The sequence below is a fragment of the Pithys albifrons genome, chromosome 15 (genome assembly GCF_047495875.1).
Source record: "Pithys albifrons albifrons isolate INPA30051 chromosome 15, PitAlb_v1, whole genome shotgun sequence".
Lineage (NCBI taxonomy): Eukaryota > Metazoa > Chordata > Aves > Passeriformes > Thamnophilidae > Pithys > Pithys albifrons.
In genome coordinates this window covers 16,357,762-16,382,386 of record NC_092472.1, presented here as the reverse complement: position 1 = coordinate 16,382,386, position 24,625 = coordinate 16,357,762, and the positions used below count along the sequence as shown (strand labels likewise).

The 24,625-nt window shown below is 44.2% G+C and overlaps 1 protein-coding gene across 1 annotated transcript in view; it reads left to right on the top strand.

The window, feature by feature from the left end:
• The window catches only part of SPOCK1 (SPARC (osteonectin), cwcv and kazal like domains proteoglycan 1), a 294,313-nt gene that overhangs the window by 163,480 nt on the left and 106,208 nt on the right, over positions 1-24,625 (top strand). The window contains exon 4 of the mRNA XM_071570122.1: positions 8,974-9,088. Coding sequence (XP_071426223.1) covers positions 8,974-9,088 — 115 coding nt within the window. The remainder of the gene's footprint in view (positions 1-8,973; positions 9,089-24,625) is intronic.

Below are 24,625 nucleotides of genomic sequence, written 5' to 3'. Positions count from 1 at the left end.
GTTTGTATTAATCTGAAATGGGACAGGTATACCTTTAATTATGCATGAATAATTTAAAATGTTATTTTCTGAAGGAGGCATAACCTGGTTTATTTTCATTGGCCTTGAAGTAAAATAATTTGTATTAAATAAATGATGATTCACTCCACTGTAACAGAAAGCAGGAACACTTTAGGTTAGTTCACAGGAAAAATTATATCCTGCATTTAAAACTCACCAGAGGGTTGTCAAGTCCATCCATACAGAAATCTCAAAGTTAACTGAGATATACTTTCTCTTTTTTTTTTAATTTATAATTTGGACTGTTTTGCATGGGCTTGATATTTTTAAATCTTTGCAGTTTATATTTTCAGCAGCAAACAGAATAAAATCTTCCTGGCATTTGGAAGGAAAGCCAGAGCTCTGTTCTGGCACCAGACCTGGAGGTTCAAGGGGCTCAGGTGGAGTCACAGGAACCACGTTCTGTCACAGACATGCAAAATGCAGCCCCACCTAAAATCCGACCTACAACCATCTCACAACCCAAGTCTTCCTCTCTCTTTTCCTCCAGAAAACTGGCCCTGCATGTGTGAGGGAGAGTGTTTTGTTGGCAGGGCTTGGAGGCACCCAAGGGGCAGGAGTTGGCTCAGCAGGGGCTCTCCCAACCAGAGGCTGTGGAGCTGCTGTCGTGTCATTCACGTGTGCCAAAGGCCTCTGAGTCCCAGAGGATGGGGTAATTTTTATACCCCACTGCTTCCTGGAATTAATAATTGAATGGAACCTCCGACCAGTATCATCCTGTGAGATTTTTTTTTTAAGTCTGTTTTGCCTTCAGCTCACCAAGATGTTCAGAAACACTCCTTGGGTCTGACACCTGCAAGCACAAACTGTCCCACAGTGGAAGTGCTGGGAAAGGAGAGGAGATCATGGCCCTGGTGCCAACTCACACTCAGCTGTGCCAGGGAGCCAGACTTGCATGTTGGGTGAGCCTTTGCCTTCCAGACAGGAGAGTTTTTTTGGGAAAAGGGCACCTGCACTGTGACTGATTATCACACCCATCAGTGGAAACACATTTCCCAGCTTACAGTCTGACCTTCTTTTTCTTCAGTGTTTTTTTTTTCATTGCGTTGGATTTCTGTAGATTCTTGAAGGAAATTAATTTAAATACTTGGGTTCTTATCCTTTGCTTCAGAAAGGAAATCTGTAGAGTCCTTTGAAGCATCTTCTGCCTTGGATGGCCCTCAGCAATGTCAAAAGCAATTATATGTCAGTTATAAGAAGTGATTTTTGAAAGTGGCTGTAAAAATTAAAATAGATGTTTCTGTGCACTGTATCAGCATCTTCAGCCACTCAGATGTTTGAGTGCCCCCAAAAAAGCTCTACAAAAACACTGTGCAGTGATGGAACAAATGCTGACAGTTTGAGATGTCACTGCTTAACTGCCTTGAGAAATTCCATTTATTGAAAATGATTCACATACATGTTTGAAACATTCAGGCTTCCAGTAATTAATTTTCAGCTGAAATGATTTCTGTATGCAAACTTATCTGAGGAGAGAGGGACTTCAATCTCTGAGCTGGCTAATGGAAGATCTGGGGAGGGCTAACACCACTTTTCTCCCTAATGAAGCAGAAAGATTTATGCCAGGATTTACAGGAGCAGAATAAAAACCAGTGATGATTATTTACATTTATATGGGGGGTGGGTCTTGTAATCTATTATTAAATAACACTTTGTAAAACCAGAATTACTGACAATATCAGCTCCCAGGATAAATGTTGCACTGAGCTCCAACAAAGAACATGGGCTTCCCAATGGCTATAAAAGCCTGGAAGTCCATCACAGGCTTGCTGGGGTGTCTTCTTCATGCAAGGGGGATGGAGTAAACCCACTGCACTTGGGTGAAGCCCCACTGACAGTCTCACCTCTCCCAGGGATTGGTTTGCCACTACAGCACTGCAAACCTCCCATGTTTCACAGAGAAGCAAAGCACTGAGTGCTCTCCATGTGAATATGCATGACCAGGTTCACCTTAGGAAAACCAGCATAAATTCCTCATGTATTTTAGAGCTGTGGAAGCCCTGAGTCTGGTGGGAGGGCTGTGGTGTGCTTCCAACAACCAGAATGTTAAAGCCAAAGCTGTTTTTAACCATCATGCATTGAGAATGTGCCCTTTCCCTGGCAAAAATCAACAGCAAAGTTTGCAGGGATTTGTTCTAACACATGTTTAAGCTGGTTTGGTGGCTTCTTACACATTTGCCACGTGCAGTAAAATTCTGCCAAGTCACTTCTCGATGGCCTCAGTCACACGTTCTCCTTGGCTGTCACTGTGCCATAAGTGGAGACAAGATGCTGATTTGAGACCTTCCCTCTTAGATCTGAAGTTTGATATAAGATGCTGGAGCAGGTCCAGAGAAGAGCAACAAGGCTGGAGAAGGGACTGGAGCACAAGTGTTGTGGGGAGAGGCTGAGGGAGCTGGGGGTGTTCAGTCTGGAGAAGAGGAGGCTCAGAGGTGACCTCAGCACTGTCTGGAACTGCCTGAAGGGAAGTTCTGGCCAGGTGGGGGTTGGTCTCTTCTCCCAGGCACTCAGCAATAGGACAAGGGGGCACGATGGGCTCAAGCTCTGCCAGGGGAAATTGAAGTTGGAGAGCAGAAAAAAATTCTTTGCAGAGAGAGTGCTCAGGGATTGGAATGGGCTGCCCAGAGAGGGGGTGGATTCCCCATCCCTGGAGGTTTCTAAACTGAGCTTGGCCGTGGCACTGAGTGCCATGATCTGGTAAAGGGACTGGAGTTGGACCAAGGGTTGGACTCGATGATCTCAGAGGTCTTTTCCAACCCAATCCATTCTATGACTCTAGGATTCTATGCCATCTGAGCTTCATGCTGAGTGGGGAGGAACCCAGGAGAAGAGTCAGAGCCTTCTGTCCAGTGCTTGCCCAGACCTGGTCATGTCTGCAGCTTTCCCATTCCTGCCTTTCCCATTCCTGCCCATTCTCTGGCCTCTCCAGTCAGGGACTGGGCTTTCCTTCTCATGTCTGCTTGTGGAGTACAGCTGCAATCAAGTAATACATAATCATGTTGAAATGCACACCTATAATGTAATGCATCATTTGAGAAACTTGGGGTTATTATCAATCTCTTTTGTATTAAAATATATGCTGGGATCTTTGCTTTGTAAAGAGCAGATCTCATTTTCCAGTTCCTCCTACCTTTCCCAACAGATGTTCTTCTTTTCTTACATAGTCAGAACAGATCCAAAGGGATTGCATAAAAGCAACTGCTCTTGACATTGCATTATACAGGAGTGTTTTTGTCATTGAGTGATCATAGTACTTATTGGCAGGCAATTTTGAGAACAGGAAACCCAATATTTACATAATGCTGTTTCTTTTTGATTGTGCAGTTCATTTCAGCTCCACTAAACAACTGTACTTTGAATTACTCTCTTCCCCCTCAGGAATGGTCATAAAACCAGAATCAAGCTCATAAATCTTGTTGTGAACTAGTTGTACACTTTCTGCAGGATTACACATGCATTGCTGTGAGACACTGAAAGTATTTATTTGTTCTCACCCTTTTGAAGTCAGATGTGTGAGAAGTGAATTCCCTGTGCTGTGATGGACACAGTGACCCAGTCCCACAGCACACAGAGCCACAGCCTCACCCTGGGCTCATTGACTGAACCAAGTTTCCCTGAGAGTCAGAAGTCTCCTTTTATAGTGGCAATAAATAAAAAAGTGAAATGTAATAGAAAAGTATCTCAGACACTGTTGGTTGGTCTTTGTCCAACCCTGATTTCTATTGCACACCCCCAGCCTGTGGTGAACGGGGCAAGGAGGGGAGAGCAAAGTGTGCTCTGTTCTTAAGGGGAATTTCTGTGCCCTGCTGGGGAGCCCAGAGGGGAAGGATTTGGGATGCAGTTGGAGTTTATAGTCCTTCTGCTGTTGGAAAACAAAGTCAGCACACCATGAGGAGGTTCTCAGCAGGCTGATGCAATCCCTGCTGTTGATGGCTCCCAGTTATTCGGGTCTCTCTCTCTGAGATAACCACAGAAGATTTATAGTTTTAAGAGGGAACTTCGGTTGCCCTGCATAATAAAAGCTAGACAGAAACAGAAAGGAATGCAAGTCTTTGTCTCTTAACAACAGGAGTTCTGATTCTTCATCTCTGATTCATATAAATTGGTCTAGCACAGGGTTTGGATCACTGGGGACACTGGAAAGCCTTTCCCTTTGCAGTGCAATCAGCTGACCTGCAGAGTACAATTGTCCCCCCAAAATTTTGTGGCCAGTGAAGCTGAAACTTTAGCCCATCTAAACACCTCTTGCCTTGTCAGACAGGAAGAGATTTCACAGCTCTGAGCACCAGGACATCTGGCCAGAAAGCAAATGTCAGAGGCAGAAACCTCTGGGTGTAAAGGGAGGAAGAGTGAGAGTTTTGAGCCAAGATGAAAAGCCAGACATCCTAAATGTTCCCAGGATAAAAAGCTTCTGAAAATGATTATACTGTGCTGTCTCTCATCCAGCTGCCTCCTGGGATGGAGCCTTCCCTTGGAGACCAAGTGTGCAGGGATTGGAACATGGGAAATGCTCAGAACAGGGCACTGAAGCCTGAGCTCACCAAATGAAAGGCAGGGTGACTGAAACAGGTTTTTCTCAAAGAATTTATGGTCATGTGAAATCTTGGATTTCAATCCTGGCTGGATATATCCCCTTGCAGAAATTCTGGACAAATCCTCAGGCAGTGTCAGGTGAGATTAACTGCCCATGGAAGTTCCACCTTCAGAATCACTCCAAAGTGGGGAAATGTTCACATCTCAAAGCCAAGTTTAAGGTGTTTTTGTTACTACTGTGCAGACAGACCCTTGGCATGGAGAAGGGATGGCTGTAGTTTTTCCTTTCAAGCTGATAAAATAACATCTTCATCCCACTTTATTTCTTTATTTGTACTTTTCACTCTCCATTTTCAAAGATTTCCTCCTCATTGCTTTAGGACAAAAAGAACTGTAATGACAAATAGGGTTGTTATGTCTCATCTTATTCCCAAGGGCGTGTTCTTCTGCCAGTGATGAGCATCTGCTCCGAGTCATGCAGAAATCTGATTAACAAAGCATGATCTTTGATTAGTATATTTCAGAAATTGTTCCTTATTATGAGCTCTCCTCAGGGCTTGTGTTGCTGAGCAGTAGAACAACCTTCCAAACCTATTTAACATGTTGAGGAACTTTGCAGACATATAAAACCCTCTTTTGAACTTTTCTGTTCATGTGGGTCATCCATTCTGCATAAATGGGGAAAAGTCTCCAGAAATAATAATCCACACTGTGAGGTTTGTTGCTGCCTTCTGACAAAACCCACAGTTTTGCTTGTAATTAATAAACTTCCTTCAACTGTTTTGAGCTCTATGGAGGGGCTGTTTGTAATGAATAATAAATGGTGCTTTTGTTGTGTGTACCATTTAAGGATTTTCCTGAGCTTTCCCACCACAAATGAAATAATTCATCCAACACACAGCTGGTGAAAAACTTTATTTATTATTGTCAACATTATTATTCTTTTCAGTTTTTAGAGGGAAGACACTGATTTGAGGCCTGATTTGTAAGGAAATAACAACCAGGATTTGCACCCCCAGTTTTTCCTGTGGCTTTCCTGATGACAATTCAACAACATTTTTCTCTTTCAATGGACAATTTTTAAATTGCAAAACATTTGAAAGCTCTTTTACTGGTAATGTAGAGTGTGATGCTGTTTCAGAACAGCCTCAGAAAACCCAAAGAGTTCCTGAAGTGGAGAACATTCTTTGATTAGAGCCCATTTTACTACGAAAAAATGCTCAGTGTTATAACTGTGCCTGATGTCACGTAGGACACGTGGGCCTAAATTTTGCCCCTCTTACTCTTGCTAAAGTGGTCCTGACTCTCAAGGCTAAACCCACATCTCCACACAGACCCCCCCAAAAAGCCATCACAGAGACCCCCAAAATCCATCCTGGACCACCCAAATCCATCCCTGGACCCTCAAAATCCATCTGGGACCCCCAAAATCCATCCTGGTCCTGCAAATCCATCCCTGGACCCCCAAAATCCATCCTGGTCCCCCAAATCGATCCCTGGACCCCCCAAATCCCATTCCAGCCCTCCCTGGATCCCCAAATCCATCCCTGGACCTCCAAAATCCATCCTGGACCCCCAAAATTCATCCTGGACCCCCAAAATCCATCACAGACCCCCCAAATCCATCCCTGGACTCCAAAATCCATCCTGGACCCCCAAATCCATCTGTGGACCCCCCAAAATCCATCCTGGACCCCAAAAAATCCATCCCTGGACCCCCCAAACCCCTCTCTGGCCCCCCAACCCCCATCCCAGACACATTCCAGGGTTTTTTTGGGATTAGCCTTTAATTCCAGCCAAGCCAAGCACGAGGGGTTGGGGGGGGACCCGGGGGGGGGGTCCCGGGGGGGGCCCTGGGGCGTCCCGGGAGGGTCCCAGGGGGGGTCCCACCCCCCTCCCCCTCCTTTGGGTTAATGGAAACACCCCAAAATTGGGCAAAAAAAGCTTCAACCCCCTCCCCAAAAATGCAGGATTGGGAAATTGGGGAGGGGGATTTGGGGAGGGGGATCTGGGGGAGCTCAATGAGCAGTTTGGGGGTCCCCAAAGTCCCCCCATATTTTGGGGAAGGGGATTTGGGGGGAGGGGGATCTGGGGGAGCTCAATCAGCAGTTTGGGGGTCCCCAAAGCCCCCCCCCCATATTTTGAGGGTTCCCCAAACTCCCACCCCACTTTTGGGGGGTGGGATTTGTGGGGGAGAGGGGTCTGGGGGGGCTCAATGAGCGGTTTGGGGGTCCCCAAAGTCCCCCCATATTTTGGGGAAGGGGATTTGAGGGAGGGGGATCTGGGGGAGCTCAATGAGGAGTTTGGGGGTCCCCAAAGCCCCCCCATATTTTGGGGGTCCCCAAAGTCCCCCCACTTTTGGGGGGTGGGATTTGGGGGGAGGGGGGTCTGGGGGAGCTCTGGGGGAGCAGCAGGTCTGGCTGGTAGAACACCCCAAGCATGAGGTCAGTGTGCTCTCCAGCAGCCCAGTGCTGTTGGCACCTCCCGGCCCTGGGCACAGGGAGTTTTCCTGAGGCACATTTTGCATCAAGGATGTGCCACCAGCCAAAGCAGACGAGGTGCCTGAGCTCCAGGAATGGAGCAGGGCCAGCTGCAAGCCAGCAGAAGCTCTGCTGCTCGTGGAATTTGTGGCTGTGGGTATGACCTTGGAATCCCCTGAGCCCACTGAACCTGAGGTGTGGTGACCCCGTGCACTCCAAGTGGGGCTGGCTCTGGGAAGGCTTTGCAGAAGGACAGTCTGGTTTGCAGTTGAACAAGATCTGGGTGGGCAGATTATTAAAGAAACTGTGCCCTGCCATCTCAACCCCTGTCAAAAGATCAGTCTTTAACTCCAGTGAGAGTGAAGAGGATTAAGCAGGTGTGTCTCACCTTGGGAATGTAAAAAGCAGGGAATGGGATACTTTTCATCTGTCTGTCTTAAAAAAGACACCAAAAGGCAACAGCCAAACCCCCCTGAAGAGCCTTTGGTCCTCCCAGTGGGACAGACCTGGCCCCTCCAACACTGCCTGTGCATTTTTCTGAAGGCAGCACATTGAGTGTTGATGCCCTGTTGTTTATGGTGCAGCAAACAGATGGTCTTTTCTCCTTCTTTGCTCCCTTCACCTCTTTGCTCAGTTTTAATGGCTTTAAAAGGAAAAGCTTTTAACACTTTTGCTTGTTTTTTCTACCATTTCCCCCTGCCCTGCACCAAAGGCATTGCAGTAAATACATATGCACTAGTGAAGCTCAATTGCCCATCACAAATGGGTGATGGCTGGTGATGTACCAGGAGCTGGAGCTGTTTAAACCAGCCCAGAACAGCTGGAAAACACAAGAATCCTCTGCTGGTTGGAAATAAGTTTGCTCAAAGAAATTTGGTACACAGCAAACTGCCACTTCTTGTACTTCAAATAGTGTCCTTGGGAAGATTCTCTGGTGGGTGAGTGGAAGTGAAAACACCGTGGTCATGGTGTGCAGGAAGAGCTTCAGAATGAAACCAAGAGTGGTCCACGATGTGGGCAGGGAGGGGAGAGGTAAAATGGGATTTGAAGACATATTGAAAAGGAAGAAAAAGTTAAATCCATGGCAAAAGAGAATCCAAAAAACCCTTCTCTAAAAATCACTTTTTAAACAAAGGTGACATTTCTCTGTATTGTGATTTCCCTTCTGTGCATTCACATAACCCTGTTTTGAATATTTGTAATTCATGCTGGCACATCATGTCTTATTGCTCATCTTTAGACCATCCTTATGCAAGAGAATGAATTTAGAGATACCTTCCAGTGGGATCCCAGCTTGGGCATGTTTGCTCTGAGACAGCCACACATGTTGCTCTCTAATCCCACCTCCAACAGCAGTGCTGCTGATGCAGGTTGTGGCATGAAAGCCCAGCATTATTTTACTGTTATTGCTGCTCTTCATTCTACTTAAGCATTTTAAGTACAGGAGATGCTCATTTGGGAAAATTAAAAATAATTTCTGCAAAATAATAAGCCTGTTATGTGATGAAATGAAATGTATTAGCACTCTGCAATCTGTCAGTTATTAATTAGCTTTGAAGATGATGGTCAGTTTGGGGTTTAGTGTACATTTTATCCAAACATAACTTTTCTATGAAATAAACAGCATGACATAGATGGTTAAACCAGAACTTCATCCCAAAGTCTCGTGTTTAATATTAATGTGCATGCCAGTTAGATTATTGTTCAGTAATTAATCTTTAAACTTTCCCTCTGTCTTTCTGTGACAACATCTCCATGTCAGATGCAGCTGAAAACAGCAGCACACACAGTGAAACCAAAGTGCTTATTCTCTCAGGTGTGGGTGTGGGTGCCCTGTCAGCCCCCAGAGATCTCTGTGTGCGTTTCTCACTCTCTTTCTCTCTGTGTTTGGTTCCTGCAGCCCTGGACCCCTCCAAAGATCCCTGCCTGAAGGTGAAGTGCAGCCCCCACAAGGTGTGTGTGACCCACGACTACGAGACGGCGCTTTGTGTGAGCCGCAAGCAGCTGGTGCACAGGTGAGGGACCTGCGGGGCTGGGGAGTGAGGAAACAACTCCATCCAACAGAATTCTTCCTTTTATTCAGCGCTGGGAACATGGGGGGTAACTCCACCAAGGACATGTTCAACGAGACTTTTGTGTTTCCAGGTTACAGGTGACAACCCCTCCCCAAAGTTAATCAGGATATTTTGGGTGACTTTTAACAGCTCCAATGGGCTGCTCTGATTCTGCAGCCCTGTATTTCCTTTTAACTAAACAATGTTACAGCTTCAAGCCTCAACCTAGACAGGTTTTCTATTTATTTCTTACAGTTTAGCCTCTAATCTAAACAAGTTTTTGGTTTATTTTTTAAAGTTCAGCTTACAGTTACAGGGTTAAATTCCTCTTTGTATTGGGGTGTCCAAAACCCTATTTTGGAAGCAGAATTAGTAGAACCAGTAAGGAAAAATGGTTTGAGTATCTCCAGAGCCCCTCTAAGTCAAGACCCAGAATAAAAGAGAAGAAACAAACCCCTCCACCTGCCAACAGGTGTTGGATAAATCATGTGTTGCTTTAACAGGCAGCTCTGAATGCTTGGTCTGCACTTTGAGGAAAAGACATTGTCTTGCTTTCATTGTATTCGAGCCATAAATCTGGGGGCTGCTCCTCAGTTTGTCTCCCTGCTTAGCAGGGAAGCAAAAATTTGCCTGTAGCAACTCAGGTCCTGAATGTCATTGTCAGATGAGATCACAGTTCAACAACAGTTTAAGCCAAACAGGGTGATGTGATTGCCCTGTACTAGGACTGGATCTCATCTCATCTCACAGATCCCTGGCTGAGGAAACCAACCCTGCAAGGAAAATTTGCCTGTGATTGATAATGCAGAGTTAATGGTGTGATGTGCATGAGGCAGTATGTTTAATCTTTGTTTTTCAATATGGGCTGATCCCTGGAAGGAGAGAAGGAGTCTGCCTAAGGGCAGTGCTTCCATCCTAATGACATTTTTGGCATTATGTACCTTACATTTTGTAGTTAGGATGGATTTAAACCTCTTGCATTATACAGTAGTCCTTGTGATATATAGACACAGATGTTAAGCCAAATGCTTTCTGAACTATTTCCAGTATTTAATGTCCCCAAAGTAGTCAGAATGGTTCAGAGTGATGGTACAGAGGAGCTGAATATCCTTTCTTTGCAGAAACCAGGCTGCATTTCATGTGATCTCTCTCTGATTCCTCACTGCCTGCAGCCATTTCAGATAACCTTTGAGTAGCACTGTGACTATGGAGATGAATCGAAAAGTATTGAAAACTTGCCCTGAAAATTCTCCAGACAATTTCCAGCAAGTTTTGTGAGGGCTGAAAGAACCACTGCTGGTGGTGAGGGTGGCACATACAAGCCCAGAGTGGTTTTATTCTGCAGGTGCCCATCTCCCTTTGCCTCAGAGGGGAGACAGGGCAAGGAGGGAAATAACCAGGGCAAATTCTCTGCTGGAGTGACACCTCTAAGGGTTTTCATCTTCAGTCCCACACCATAGTGCTCCTTCTGTGCCTGAGCTCTGACTTCAGTATTTATCCAGGAGGAAACACATTTAAAACCAGTGGAAACCTGAATATATTAGTGTGGGCACGTGGAGTAAGAACCACCAAACTGCACATCACTGCTGTGGTTGTTCTGCACATCCACAGTGGGTTTGGGTGTGCTCAGAAGGGTTTTGCACTTCATGCCTCATTCTCAACCAGCTGTAGTGGCTTTACAGAGTGTGGGCTCAGCACAAAGTATGGAGAGAGCAACACCTTGTTCTTGCTGAGAGTCCCAGACAGAATGTGCTGGTCTGTGTCACCTGATACCTGGGACCCACCCAAGAGCTGCAGCACAAGGAAGTTCTCCAGGTTTCCCAGGCATGGTGTGTGGCTCACTCTGAAACCACCAGTGCCAACCCAATGCCATTCTCCTTTCATTTTCTTTGTGCTGAAACATCCATTTTTTTAAAGCATTGCAGAAGTGCAGTCACAGTGCAGAGAACTGAGTTACATGGAATTGCTATTTAACATTCCCTCAGCCCCTGCCCCAGTCTGGCTCCTCCTGTGCAGCATCTGCAACCTCTTCCTTCTCTGTTTCTCCTCCCCTTCACAGTCACCTGGTGAGCAGCCTTGACTCTTGAATCATGGAATGGTTTGGGTTGGAAGGGACCTTAAACATCCTCTAGTTCCAACCACCCTGTTCTCTGGATCTACTGATACCAACAGCTGATTCCCAGTTAACCTTGCTGTGCTCACAGCTTTTTTTTTTTGTTCTCTTGTTCCTTTTCTTGCTGACTCATAAAATAATTGTTTATTTGTATATTAGATACAATTCAGGAAAAAGGGCATAGCCCAAAGGGAACTTTACAAAGTACCATCATTTGACTTCCTGCTGGTATCTTTATCCTTGTTTATTGTATATATTTTCCTTGTGTGTATTTTCTTGGAGGGGCAGCAAGGAAGGAAAACCCAAATAATAAGCCAAGATCACAGTGTGGTTTGTTCATTTTTTGTCTTCACTGTCCAACTAATTTTTCTAGTAAGGTTTTAGTACTTCAGAAGTTCAGGCAGGAGATGTCTGAGAGGTATTTCAGACAGTTAATAGGGTTTTGTCAGCACATCCTCCAAGGCATTTATGGTACAAATGGAACTGTTCATTTAGAGAAAAGGGAAGACTGAGCAGTGACTGAAGAGTGTGTAAAAGATAAATTTGAAGGTACCTTCCTGTCTGTTTAATAGCCCTTGTACTAATGATAGAGTCTTAAGAAATCTTTTTTGTGTGGATTAAAACCCCTTTCACTTGGGACCTCTCTGAGGAAGAGTCTTTATTGGTTCAGTTTTGCATGAAATGCAGTAGTTAATATCTCTCAAAGATTTTTCATACATATCCAGTCCGTGCCATTTGTCTCTACTGGTGCAGTGGATGGGAAGGAAAGATGTCACTCTTGGGCTCTTTTCAAAAGAGCAGAATGAGAGGAGAGGATTGATGGGAGAATAATGAGCATATTAACATGTCCAGGGTTTGCAGCTTTGTCAGCCCATTGCACTGGCCATCACCAATTAGTCCATCCCTGCAGAGTGTGTCTCTCACTCCCAAAGGTGCCACACATCCCCTCTGCTTCCCTGCTGGGCCCTGAAATGCAGCTGTTCACTCACTGTTTCTTCAGGACCTTGCAGGGTAATGTGCTGACAAAAGAGGCCACTTCTGCATTCCTCACCATTTTATTTTTTTTTTTTTAAGATCTGAACAAATTCCCAGATAAAGCATCTGTTCTTCTAAATTACATGTCAAAACCTTGGTCTGACTAGTCTGGCAGTGTTGGCAGCTCCACTTATCCACAAGGAGCAGACAAATCTCCCTCTCTTTCTTTACAAATCCTGCAGCTGATACACCATTTCTGGTTAGGAAGGACCCTGTTCAAAACAAGTCAAGTAAAACAACCCCATATGTGAAAATGAGCCTTTTCCTACTCTGGGTGCCAGTTGTGAGCTTTAAATTGTCCCCAAGAGGGGCAAACAGAGCAGTGAGTGCCACAACATCAGTGACACACCTGCTTTGGAGCAGTACAGAAAAATCTCTGAGCACAGCAAATGCACTTTTAGGGATTTGCTGCAAAGTTGTGCACATAAGCAAGGATTTGAGGCAGTGCTGTTCCTCGATGGCTGTGACTGCACCAACAGTCACCTTTTAAAATGGGGTAAATAAAGGCACTCGAAGCCCAACCCCTGCTGGTTTTCTCTCCTCTCTGCTTCTATTTTCCCTTGTTTTGCTGCTAACTGTTGATAGGGATTGGCACAACACCAAGGGCTCCAATGGGGCTGACACCTGTGCTGAAAACCTGCCCCAATCCTGGGCAGGGAGAGGGAGGGCTCGGTCCTGACCTGCCCCAACCCTGCCCAAGGAGAGGGAGGGCTCAGTCCTGACCTGCCCCAACCCTGGCCAAGGAAAGGGAGGGCTTGGTCCTGACCTGCCCCAACACTGGGCAGGGAGAGGGAGGGCTCGGTCCTGACCTGCCCCAACCATGGGCAGGGAGAGGGAGGGCTCGGTCCTGACCTGCCCCAACCATGGGCAGGGAGAGGGAGGGCTCGGTCCTGACCTGCCCCAACCCTGCCCAGGGAGAGGGAGAGCTCAGTCCTGACCTGCCCCAACCCTGTCCAAGGAAAGGGAGGGCTCAGTCCTGACCTGCCCCAACCCTGGCCAAGGAGAGGGAGGGCTCAGTCCTGACCTGCCCCAACCCTGTCCAAGGAGAGGGAGGGCTCAGTCCTGACCTGCCCCAACCCTGAGCAGGGAGAGGGAGGGCTCAGTCCTGACCTGCCCCAACCCTGGGCAGGGAGAGGGAGGGCTCGGTCCTGACCTGCCCCAACCCTGAGCAGGGAGAGGGAGGGCTCGGTCCTGACCTGCCCCAACCCTGAGCAGGGCAGGGAGAGAGAGGGTTCAATCCTGACCTGCCCCAACCCTGAGCAGGGAGAGGGAGGGCTCGGTCCTGACCTGCCCCAACCCTGGCCAAGGAAAGGGAGGGCTCAGTCCTGACCTGCCCCAACCCTGCCCAGGGAGAGGGAGGGCTCAGTCCTAAACCCATCCTGTTCAGTTTGCCTGATTTATGTGGTGCTGTTTCTCAGAGCCTGAGGAGGTGAGCACTCTACAGGAGACCCAAACCTGAGCGGTGATTAATTAGCTTTGGGTCTATTAACATCATCACTTGGTTCCCCAATTAACCTTGCTGTGTTCAGAGCTTGTTTTCCCTCTTGTTCATTTTCATGCTGATTCAGAAAATAATTGTTGTTCATTTGGGTATTAGTGCAATTCAGGGAAAAGAGCCTGTCCCAAGGGGAACTTTACAGAATGGGATCGTTCAGCTTCCTGTTGGTAATTATTTACCCATGTTAATTGTATGTGTTTTAATTGTATGTGTTTCCTTGAAGGGTGAGGTGAAAGAACCCAAACAACAATAGCACAAGGCCAGAGTGTAGCTTGTTCATTTTTTGCTTTTCTCCATGCAAAGTTGAGGTATTTCTAATTTCCCTGCAGGCATTTCTACCCTCTCTACAAATCCCTGCTTGTCTTTCTGTGCTAAGACAAAGAGGGAAAGGAGGCGACTCCCTAAGAGGGGGAAGTTTCCCCATTTCCCTGAACTCTTGATATTTTTTATAAGCTGGCAGGGAGCAAATTTGGAAAATCTGCTGTAAAAAAATATGGTTCTTTATTATTATTTCTTTGTAGCTGAGAAAAAAACGAGGAAAAATTATTTTCAGTGGAGTTGCAGTGGAAAAACATTTTCAGTGGTGTTGCAGTGGAAAAAATATTTTCAGTGGAGTTGCAGTGGAAAAACATTTTCAATGGTGTTGCAGTGGAACATCAATCTTGGGTAGGCAGGAAGCCAAAAATTGTGTTCTGGGACACTGAGGCCTTCCTGGAGTAACCTTAGTAGTGAAATATGGGACTCCACTCAATAATTTGGGATAATGCAGCTCTATAATAACATTGCTATGAAGATTAAATTGTGTGCACTGGATGCAGAAACCATAAATATCAAAATTATTTCTCACATCCCTCGAGTTTGTTGTAAGTTCTGGGATGAATTCACAGTTATGAGTAAGTTTTTGCTGCAGATTTCTTTATGAATTCTTTTGTTGACCAACATTTTCAAAATTAAGGGAGGAAAACTGCCCAGTTCAGAGCCAAAAGAAAATCTTGTTGTTTTATTAAAAAATAAACCCGTTTCAAATTGGTTGAATTTTTTTTCCCCCCTAAGTAACAACACAACAACATTTCCATCTATCTGCAAACTGATTTGAACTCACTAAATCTGACTCTTCCTAAGGAAAAAAATAAAAAGAGTGTTTTTATGCAAAGCACTTTATCCAGATTTAATGGGGAATATTGATTAATGCCCTGGCACAGATTTTTGCATCAGAAGAAAAAGCATTGAAATATTTGATTAAACTCTCTCACCAACACCAACAGATTGCATTAAGGTTTTTTTAAAACAAATATCCTGTACTGGGGAAATTGCCAAAATTTTAGGCTTATTATTCCCAAGGGTAGCTCTGACAGAATCTTGGAGAGTTCTTTTAATCCTCTAAGAATGAAAGTTGTAGACATGAGCAGGGCTGAGTAAATGTTTGTTGTTTGGAGGAGGTTTGTAATTTGTAAACTTTAGTGTGTTGCCCTGTAAAGACTCTTATTCTTCCTAATATCTTCTCCCTCACGGTCCATTGCTCAGTTTTTGTTTGGCTCCTGCTGTTTGGCCAGAAAATGAAATGAGAAGGCAGGAAAATCCAATTGTGAGGGGCCTCTGAGGTCGCAGCAAAGGCAGCACATAATGGGATGTGCAAAGGGTGTGCAAGAGATGAGTGCAAGTGCTGGGAGAAAACTGGAGAGCTTTTAAAAGTGTTTCATCTCCAGATTGCCTCAACAACAAAGATGCCTCTGCCACTGCACAAAAGCTTGGGATTTTGCTGCAGACAAGGAACAGACAGGTGGAAATCATGGATTTTTGTTTTCTGGGGTTTTTTTGGTGCCTTTTAATCAGACAGAGAGCACGTGGTGTGATGTGCCATCAACCTGTGAGTGCTCAGAGGAACCACTGACTATTAAGAGAGAGCAGCGTGAGAGTCTGGCACTATCTTTTATTCCCCATTACAGTTATTTTTAAAATTTTGATTATGAAAATTATGATCTAAGCATGAACTCCCAAAGGTTAATAGCTTTTCCTTCAAGACAGTCTCCATCAGTAAGTGCCTGGGATTCAATCCAAAGGTGCTGGAATATTAGAACAGCACTCACTGGCTTTCAAAGCAGATATTACTCTACTGAACAGGCTCATCTGCAAACTGCAGGTCTCATTCTCCAAGTGGTCCATTTCTGAGCTTCAGCTCTGCCTGCATTAAATTGCTTTTCACTAAAGAGGCCATGGGGAGAACCTGTGGAGGGACTGCCTTGGCTTCCACCAGGCACAGTGAAATGAGCTCCTCCAGTCCTGAGCACGAGTGACCTGCTGGTTCCCAGCAGCTTCTGCTCCAAAATCCCCCAGCTGATTATTCCCTGGGAGAAACGGGCTGTGGGATGTCCCCTCACCAGCCAAGACTTTGGGTTGTTTACAGGCTGGTTTCTGGCTTTCCTGAGCTCTGGACATGCTGTTGGCTTCAGTGTATTTCAAAACTCAGAGGTAAAAGACCCAGAAGAATTAGCAAATTTAGGAAAGATCCATTTTCGTTACTTTGAGTACTGCAGCCATCTTGGAAGCTGAATTCAAATATGGTTCTTAACTCAGAAAGTGCCCAGATTTTGCACCATGCATTTTGGCATTTCCATGAACTCCCAGACTCCCACAGGAAAATGTACACGTGCAAAACCACGGTCAGGCAGAGCACAGAAACTGCAGTGGGAATTGCACGAGGTGGTCACTGACAGCCTGGACTTTCTGCATCCCACTGGCACTTCATGGCTGGTCATGCTTCCTCAGCTTTAGAGCTGATTCCTGAAATACATGGATTTTAGGGCGTGCCCTCCTCCTCTCTGTGTAGATGAACCTGTTCTTGCTCTCAGCAGGGATTTTCTGGGTTTATTCCCAGTCACCAAGCACAGGCTTGCTGGGGTGAACATCTTCCTGCTAAGGTCATTTTCTTGGCTCTGCAGCTCCTGCAGACTCTGCTCTGCTTTACTCTGAGGATGCTCCAAGCACAGAGGAAACTGAGACATTCTCCAGTTTCAGACCAGTCACTCAAAACCAAGTCAATCCTCTGCACACCTTTGCCATCATCAGAAAGTTTTTACAGTGAATAGAATAAGAAAATAACTTCTAATCTCCTGCACTTTAAATAACATTTTTAAATAGTTGGTGCATTTAAAGACACTGGTATTGGATGGGTTGAGTGTCTGTAATATTCCTGCTCTTAATATTTGGAGTTGTGTGCTTTTTGCAGGATGTGAAAATGGACCAGAAGTGACTTCTTGGATCATTGAGTCCAATCCCTCTGCAACAGTATCAAATAAACTCTTTCATTAACCTACTGAGTTCTGTCTTAAAGATAATAAGTTTTATTGCCCTCTCTACTCCATTTGGATGACTCCTGAGCATCTCAACCTTCCCAGTTAGAAACCTGCTAATATCTAACCTAAATTTATTCAAATCCAGCTAAAACTTCTGGAATTTTCCTAAATGGTTTCTCAGTATTTATTCTGAAATAATGATCTTTTATGGTTCTGCTCGACTTGGCAAATGCTCTTAGTCTTATCTTGCAAAAAAAGTCTCTTAAAAGGACCTTCCTCTTGCCTGTCTCAGTTTCTCCCTTTGTAGCAGAGCTCATCAGCTTTGGCTCCTGAGATCAGTAAAGAATTGAAACCCAAAATTACCACTTTGTCTTCCTGCTGTTTAAACTCTTTACACACCTTTAGTCATTGCAAAGACTCTGAGTCATGACTTGTTAAGATCTTAGTCTTTATTTCTTAAATTAAGCCCCTCTTTTAAGGGCCTGCTTGAAACCTCTGGTGATTCTTCCATCAGAAATGTCTGCAGTTTGAAAGTCCTTATTCCAGGTGGGCTTTCCACTGAGCTTTCTGGAGAACAGTTCTGGCTTTGATGTTCTGTGATCTCTGGATTGATATATGTGGTAGATATAAGTGCAATTTGCTGTTCCAAGCACTTCCACTCTTGTTTCATCCTCACTAGAAACACACAGTAGCCAAAATTCCCTTTCTCTGTAATGTAAACCAGTTTTTTATTAACATGATAAAAAAAGGAGAGGGAGGAGAGAGTTTGAAATAAATGCAAACCATATCTAGTTCAGCATTGCAAATGAACTATATATAAAATTCAGTGTTTAGAGCTCTGAGAACTGAGTAATGTGTAAGTTAAATGCATCATGATGGAAAATGCATGTCTGAAAGTTAAAGTGTGGAACACAAGCCAGCGGGAAAAGTTAAATACATGAAAGATAAAATAAGGCCAAGACAATGTTTGTTCTTCAATGGCTTTACTATCCTTTTGTAGGCTGCAGAATTGGTCACATACAAATCTCTTACCAGCTTGTCAAGGGGCAGCATCCAAAGCTGAGGGAGCATCCCAGAGCTCCTCTTTCCCTCGAGATATCTGGGAAAGACCAAGCTGAAAGTTCAGTCACCTCCTCCATGGCTTTTGTCTCTTCCTGCCTTGGATTGGGAGCTGCTGGTAGCACGAGGGATGTTGGATTTTTCCCTGTTTGTGAAGCTCCTCTTGCTCATTTTAAAGGGAGCAAGAAATGAAAACAGTAATTGGGATAAATGTCATCTGCTTGGCAAATGTCATGAGATTTGCCAACAAATGAATAATGAACAGAGTTGGAAAGGACTCACTGCCTTTGGATCCTCATCCTCTGAGAAGGTTTGAGTCTTTGCATACAAAGTAGCTTCATAACTCTTGGATTTTCAGTAGTTCTTCAACCTTCCTACATCTTCATCATCACTAATATTAAAATACAGACTGGGAGGTCTTTGAGGATGTGGGTCCAAGGGGGCAGTTCCACAATCCTTTTGACCACTGAACTTTTAGGATTTTTGGTGTATTTCTGCTTGACTTGTTGCCTGACCTTCTCTATGACTACATTAATCCTCCCACAACTTGGAATCTCAATATTCTTGGATTTACCACGGCCCAGTAAATTAAGGATGTATTTCCCAATTCACCCTCTTTGTATTTTCTATATGCTAAAAATCTTAACCATAGAATTGCTGGAAGTCAATCTGTAGTAATATTTATTATGTGTCTGTATTTTTTTGCTGGTTATCCCTATCTGAAATCTGTTGAGTGATCCAGTCAGTCAGAAATTATTCTTTAATGTTTACAAATGACCTCCAATGCTCTGAAAATTATTCTCTATTTATACAATAATCTGTTTACTGGAGATTCTAAATTTATGGCTGGTTTTTGCAGTAGAAGCCCCAGGACATGAATGTGTTCAGTGGAAGTCTTTTTAGTGCTAATAAAAGAGATGTTTTTGGAAGGTTGGGACTGATGTTTGCAGCAAAGGAATTTTATTAAACTTTTCTTCAATTTCCAACACCCTTTTCTATTGGAAAAAATACTAAATATTTAAAATCTGCATGTTGCTAAAATGGCATTTACACATCCCAATTGCAGTCAATATTCCCAACAATGCATTTTGTATGAAATTTCCAAATGAGGCCTTTAAAATATTGTACTTTTGTGATGCTGCTCAGTTTGCTGCTTTTACAACCAAATGGCTTCGGTGTGATGCAAACTCAACACAGGTTTTGACCTGCTCAAAGATTCATCTTTGTCCTTCCCAACAGGTCTGTGTTTTCCATTGCACTGCTGGGATTGGCCAGTTTTCCCTCTAAAGCCTTTCCCTGGCAGTGCCAGGCACCCACACCAGGCTGAGATGCCAATCCCTTGGGCCAGGCTCTCCTTGAACACTCCTGCCTTGGGTAGTGCCAGTTTTTCCCCTGCCCATGGCTCTGTTGGGTGGGAAGCTTTGGCTCCTTCAAAGCTGAGATGGTTTTCAGTAGAATTTTTCTGAATTCCACATCTCCTTGTGCTGGTTTAAAGGGAAACCAGCAGGAGAAATGAACCCAACATGAGAGAGATTATAAGTCAGAGTTACAATTTAATAACAGTATTACAATAAATGCAATGGCACAAAGAGAAATTGGGTTTAACCCCCAAGCCCAGCAGTCTAACCCAGCCCCTGGGGCACAAACACAGGGGGGTTTGGTGGCCCCTGTGCTGAGCCCCACGTGGTTCCCCCAAGTCCAAAGGAAAAGGAAGGGACAAACCTGTTGGTGCAGATGATGGCACAGTCTGGTGGAGAGTGGGGGGCTCCTCCTGTCCAGGGTCTGCTCCTCCTCTGGATCTGACAAGGGGTACCAGAGATCCCTAAACCCCCAGATTCTCTCCCCTCAGGTGCAGGTGGGAGCCCCCAGTGCCTCCCCCAGGGCAGGGAGTTCCACACTGGGGGATCTGACTCTGGCAGTCAGGGGGGAGTTTGGACTCGTTGCTGGCCCCTGAGCAGAGCTGAGCCCTCAGGTGGGTGTGGAGGTGCCAAGGAGTCCCTGCAGGGCAGTTCTCCCAGCTCCTCTGCCAGGCTTCTTTCCCAGCCAGCTCCCAGCCTGAGGGCTCAGCTGTGCTCTGGGCAGCTGCTGCCAATGGGCCATTGGGAACAGTTTCTGGGCAATGGCCCAGAGGGTTTAGAATGCCCAGCTTTGGGCACACCCACACAGGGATAAAGCTGGTCCAGCTGCTGAACTAGGACACTCCTTCAACATCCTTCACCACTTCAGGCACAAAACTTCCCAGGAAAAGTAACGAAACCACATCCAAGACCACCCTAAGGAATTCATCATATCTTGGCTTTCAGTTTTGAGTTAAACCTTGCAGAAAAATTACACTGTGGATACATTTCTATAGAGGTTTGCCAGTTCCAGAGCAGACTAGCAACAAGGACATGAATGTCAGTGAAATATGGAATGGGAAAAGGTGGTCTGAGGTGTCTGATGCCTTTCATAGCCATGCAGTTCCACCTAATGGCACTCTGTGAAAGAAATAGCACATAAAACAAAAAAAAAAAAAGGGAGATTCCTGCATCAATCATTTTCTTATTTGGTGCAAGTTATGTTATCAAAATTAACTTTTAAGCTCTTCCTGCTTCTTTAATATTTCAATTTATATCATTCTCTTTTCATTAAGAACCTTATGATTCCCTGCTTAGTGCTTTGCCAGAGCCCATCAAGAGTTCAACCTACGGATTTTCAATTTAGTCATTTTCTATCAGATTAATTCAGCCAATGAACCACAAGTGACATTATTTATGGACATGAGCCACCAAAGTACAGTCTTTTTAAAGCTCTGCATGAAGGCAGGATTAATGGTACTTAGAAATCAACCCAAAATCTTTGCTCCTTCCAATGTGTCTGCTCAGGTATGGCAGTTCCACTTCCAAATTACCTTGAGAAAGGCAATGCTGAGCCAGTCACTTTTTAAGCATGGAGAGTAACACCTTTGGATGCTTTTGAAAGGCCTATTGCTTCTATGTCTAGGTTTAAATCAGTCTTAGAATATGTAACAATTTAAATCCCATGAGCATCTTCTATATTTGATAAAATATATTTATATTTTTATGCCAGACTTGACATTTCTTATTGTGCAGCCAGGAGTCAAGGAGTCAAGTCAGTGTGTGTTGTAGTGACAGTTCCTGTCACCAAAACTCCTGTGTGCTCTCTAATTATTGGAAGAGATGATCAGATGTGGGAATTTCAACACCTGGTAAGGAAAAGAAGGAAATTCTCCTCTGTGCATTCAGTTCTTCCCCTCACTCTGTCTCCCTTCCATCTGCTGTGAAAATCAGTGTTAAACTCTCAGAGCCAGTAATCAAAAGATCAACTTTTATCTCATAACAAGCCCTTTCACAGCTCCCTAAAACTGAAGGGAGTTCTCATTTCAGCCTCCCACAGCCTGGTGATGTGATGGGCTGGAGGTGGTGAGCAGGAGATGATGTTGAGCTGCCACATTCACTTTGCTCAGCAGGAAAATAGTGTTTTATTAATGCCCATCTCATGCTTACATGCCTGAGAGTTGGCATTTTATTGGGTCATTTTATGTCTGGAGGATCCACAGTCACCTTTCTCATCTGCACATTCAGTGGCAGAAGAAGGGGAGGTGGAAGATGTCCCTTCTCATTGCAGGGGGTTGGATTAGATGTCATTTAAAAGATCCCTCCCAGCTGAATTTATTCTGGGATTCTGTGATATCTTTGATCTGTGTATTCATCCCAAGGCACTTAACTGGCTGTCTAAAGTAAATAAATAAATATATAGCAAAGATATCCTGATAGATTCTGTTACATTAATGGACCATAATTACCAGGAAACATTTCTACAGATCTGTGCTATTAAATCTTTGTGGAATTGCAAGGGCAGGAAGATTAACAGGTTTCCAAATTAGTTATGAGAGAAGTCTCGAGCCTTCATTTCGTTATCAATTATTGCATTTATGTTCTCTGCTTTCACAATGAAATCCTAAAAGATTCATTGCAAGTAAATACAGAATGTTCAGTAACTGCAGCTTAAAAAGCCAAAATTTCTGACAGATTCCACTGAGTTATTTCCTACTCCAAAAAAAATAAATGAGAAGAAGAAAGCTTGCATTACAGCCAGTGTAAAATTGCCACCTCTCTGAAATCAAATATGGCAATTAGATAAAGTCCTTCAGACTGTGGAGTTTTTAATGGTCTCGGATTAGCTCTTCACTTTGTGGAATTATCTGTGCAGCTTTCACAGCCTCAGTTTGTACTCAGCTCCCTGCTGAGATTTTTTAACCCTGGAACACTTTGAGAGAGTGGAAATGGCAAAGAGCTTGCAATGAAAACAAGATTTCAGCTGGAAGAGCTGAGGAGGCTGTTCTGGAGTCCTCCAGCACGAGGGTTTGTCTGTCAGTTCAGCAAAGCATTTCCTAGGAATGCAAAGGACAGGTTTGGACAAGGAAGTGTCTCACCTCAGGCATGTGAGTAGATGGTCAAGGGACCTTGAAGGTGTTATGTGAAAAAGAGAAGCTCAAACCTTGTCACTCAGGTGGAATTGTCCTCTGGATCTTCTGCTCTGTGATTATTGACTTCTCTTCGTTGCTTTCCCCAAAAGTCTGGAGTTCTTGGTGTTAATTGGAGAAGGGCTTTGCTCTGTTCATTAATTATTCCAAATTCCCTCAGCAGGCTGATGGTTGTGGCACTGAGCTGGGCCTGGAGCTTGGCTGAGTCTGTGCTGCTGAAGAAACCTCACTCCTGAATTCCCAGGATGCCCCTTTGGGATGGAGTCCAGTCAGACTGGTGGAGTCCCCACCTCCTGTCCTGGGGTTTGACAAGTTCCTTTGGGGTGAAGGTTGTGATGAGAGTCTGTGGCACAGGGTGACCCCAGACTGACTCCAGTATCAATTATCATTTGTACCTACAGCAAATAAGGCTTTTTTTCATTATTAGCTGCAGAATCAGGGGATGGTTTTGCTCCTGGAAAAGTGTCCAGAGACATTTTCTCTCCTCTTTTCATTATTTGGAAGTGACCCAGCATTGCTGCTTTCATATTATTTCTGCAATGGTAGAGATTAAAGATACTGTATCATGATTTCTGAGAGATGAAATCCTTTCCCAGGCCCTTCCCTGCTTTCTGATCATTGCCAACCACTAAAAACCTTCCCCAGTCTCCATTCTGTCCCATTTTCTGGCACAGTATCTTTAATAAGTGGCTATTGCAAAATACACTTTCCCCATAGCCCTCAACTTCCTTTTTTTTTCCTTAGAATTCCCTTTACATACTGAAGAATAAGCAATTTCTCTCATTATTTCTCTTCATACTCTTCCAGGGAGAGCAAAGGCTTCAGAAGGTTCTGAGGACTTGCTGCTCCTCCTGCTCCCAAACCTTGTGAACTCTCAGTGCTGTGACTTCTCTTCCCCACTGCAATTATATTATTATTATTATTATATTATTATTTGAATTTGTCAGCAAAGCTTGCCCTGAAAATAAATCTTCTCTGGCATCTTTGTACTTTTCTCCTGTCTAGATGTGCACTTTGAAAAGAAATTATTCTGTCCCTTAATGAGGGCTTAGGTGCCTCCCACATCTAATAAACAAGTTCCCATAGAACAAAATGCAGCTTTAAAATAAAGCACAATTTTTGTACCTTGAGGCTCTTTTACAACTGTGTCAAATTTCACAGTGATGTTTCTTTTCCAAAAAAATAAAGGAAAATACATCCAAGGGCTAAAACATGCTGTGCACATTCCTTGAAATCTCAGTTATTTTCATTGATAGATTTTGCCTCCTGTTTATTTTTGTGATTTTTTATTTGTTGTCTCCTGGCCTGAACATTTTTTTAAGGGAGTTAAGAAAGGATTGGCACAACATTTATGATTTGGGTCAGGGCAGTTTTGTCCTGTAGTCACAGTTTTGACCCCATTGGACTGAATCAATAATCAGTAAGTTTTTCATGTAGGACACTCTGCTAGAAAGGAATAATTTTGTAAAAGTCTTGGGGAAGATGCTGCAGGTAAATCTTTGCAAACTTTTTACTAACAACATTTTTCACACTCAAATTTAACCTATTTTGTTGTGAAGTAACATTTAATTGCCACTGGTGCAACCTCATGACTTCACATTCTCTTCTCAATCTTTCTTCTGTTTCCCCTTTTATCCTTTCTCCTTTCACTGCCAAAAAGTTTCAAGCCCTGCAACTTTTCCTTCCTTATTGGTGTTTGTATAAAGACCCAACATGGTCTGCTCATGGTGCTTTTGTTCTTGTAACTCTGTCACAGCTTTATTATGGTAATATCTGGGAAATGTTCTGTGATGTGTGTGGGGAGTGACAGTTGGGGCTTTGGCTCCTCTGATCTATCCAGCCTCGAGCTTTGATCACCAGGCAATCCATCTTCTTTTATGAAACAAAACAAACCTCTCTAATTAGTTGGTTGTTACAATCAGTGATCATCAAGCGTGGAAGACTAATTAACCTTGGTAGTAAAACATAATGTAAGTATTTTTGTGTTCATTTGCATAGTGAGTTAAGAAGTCAA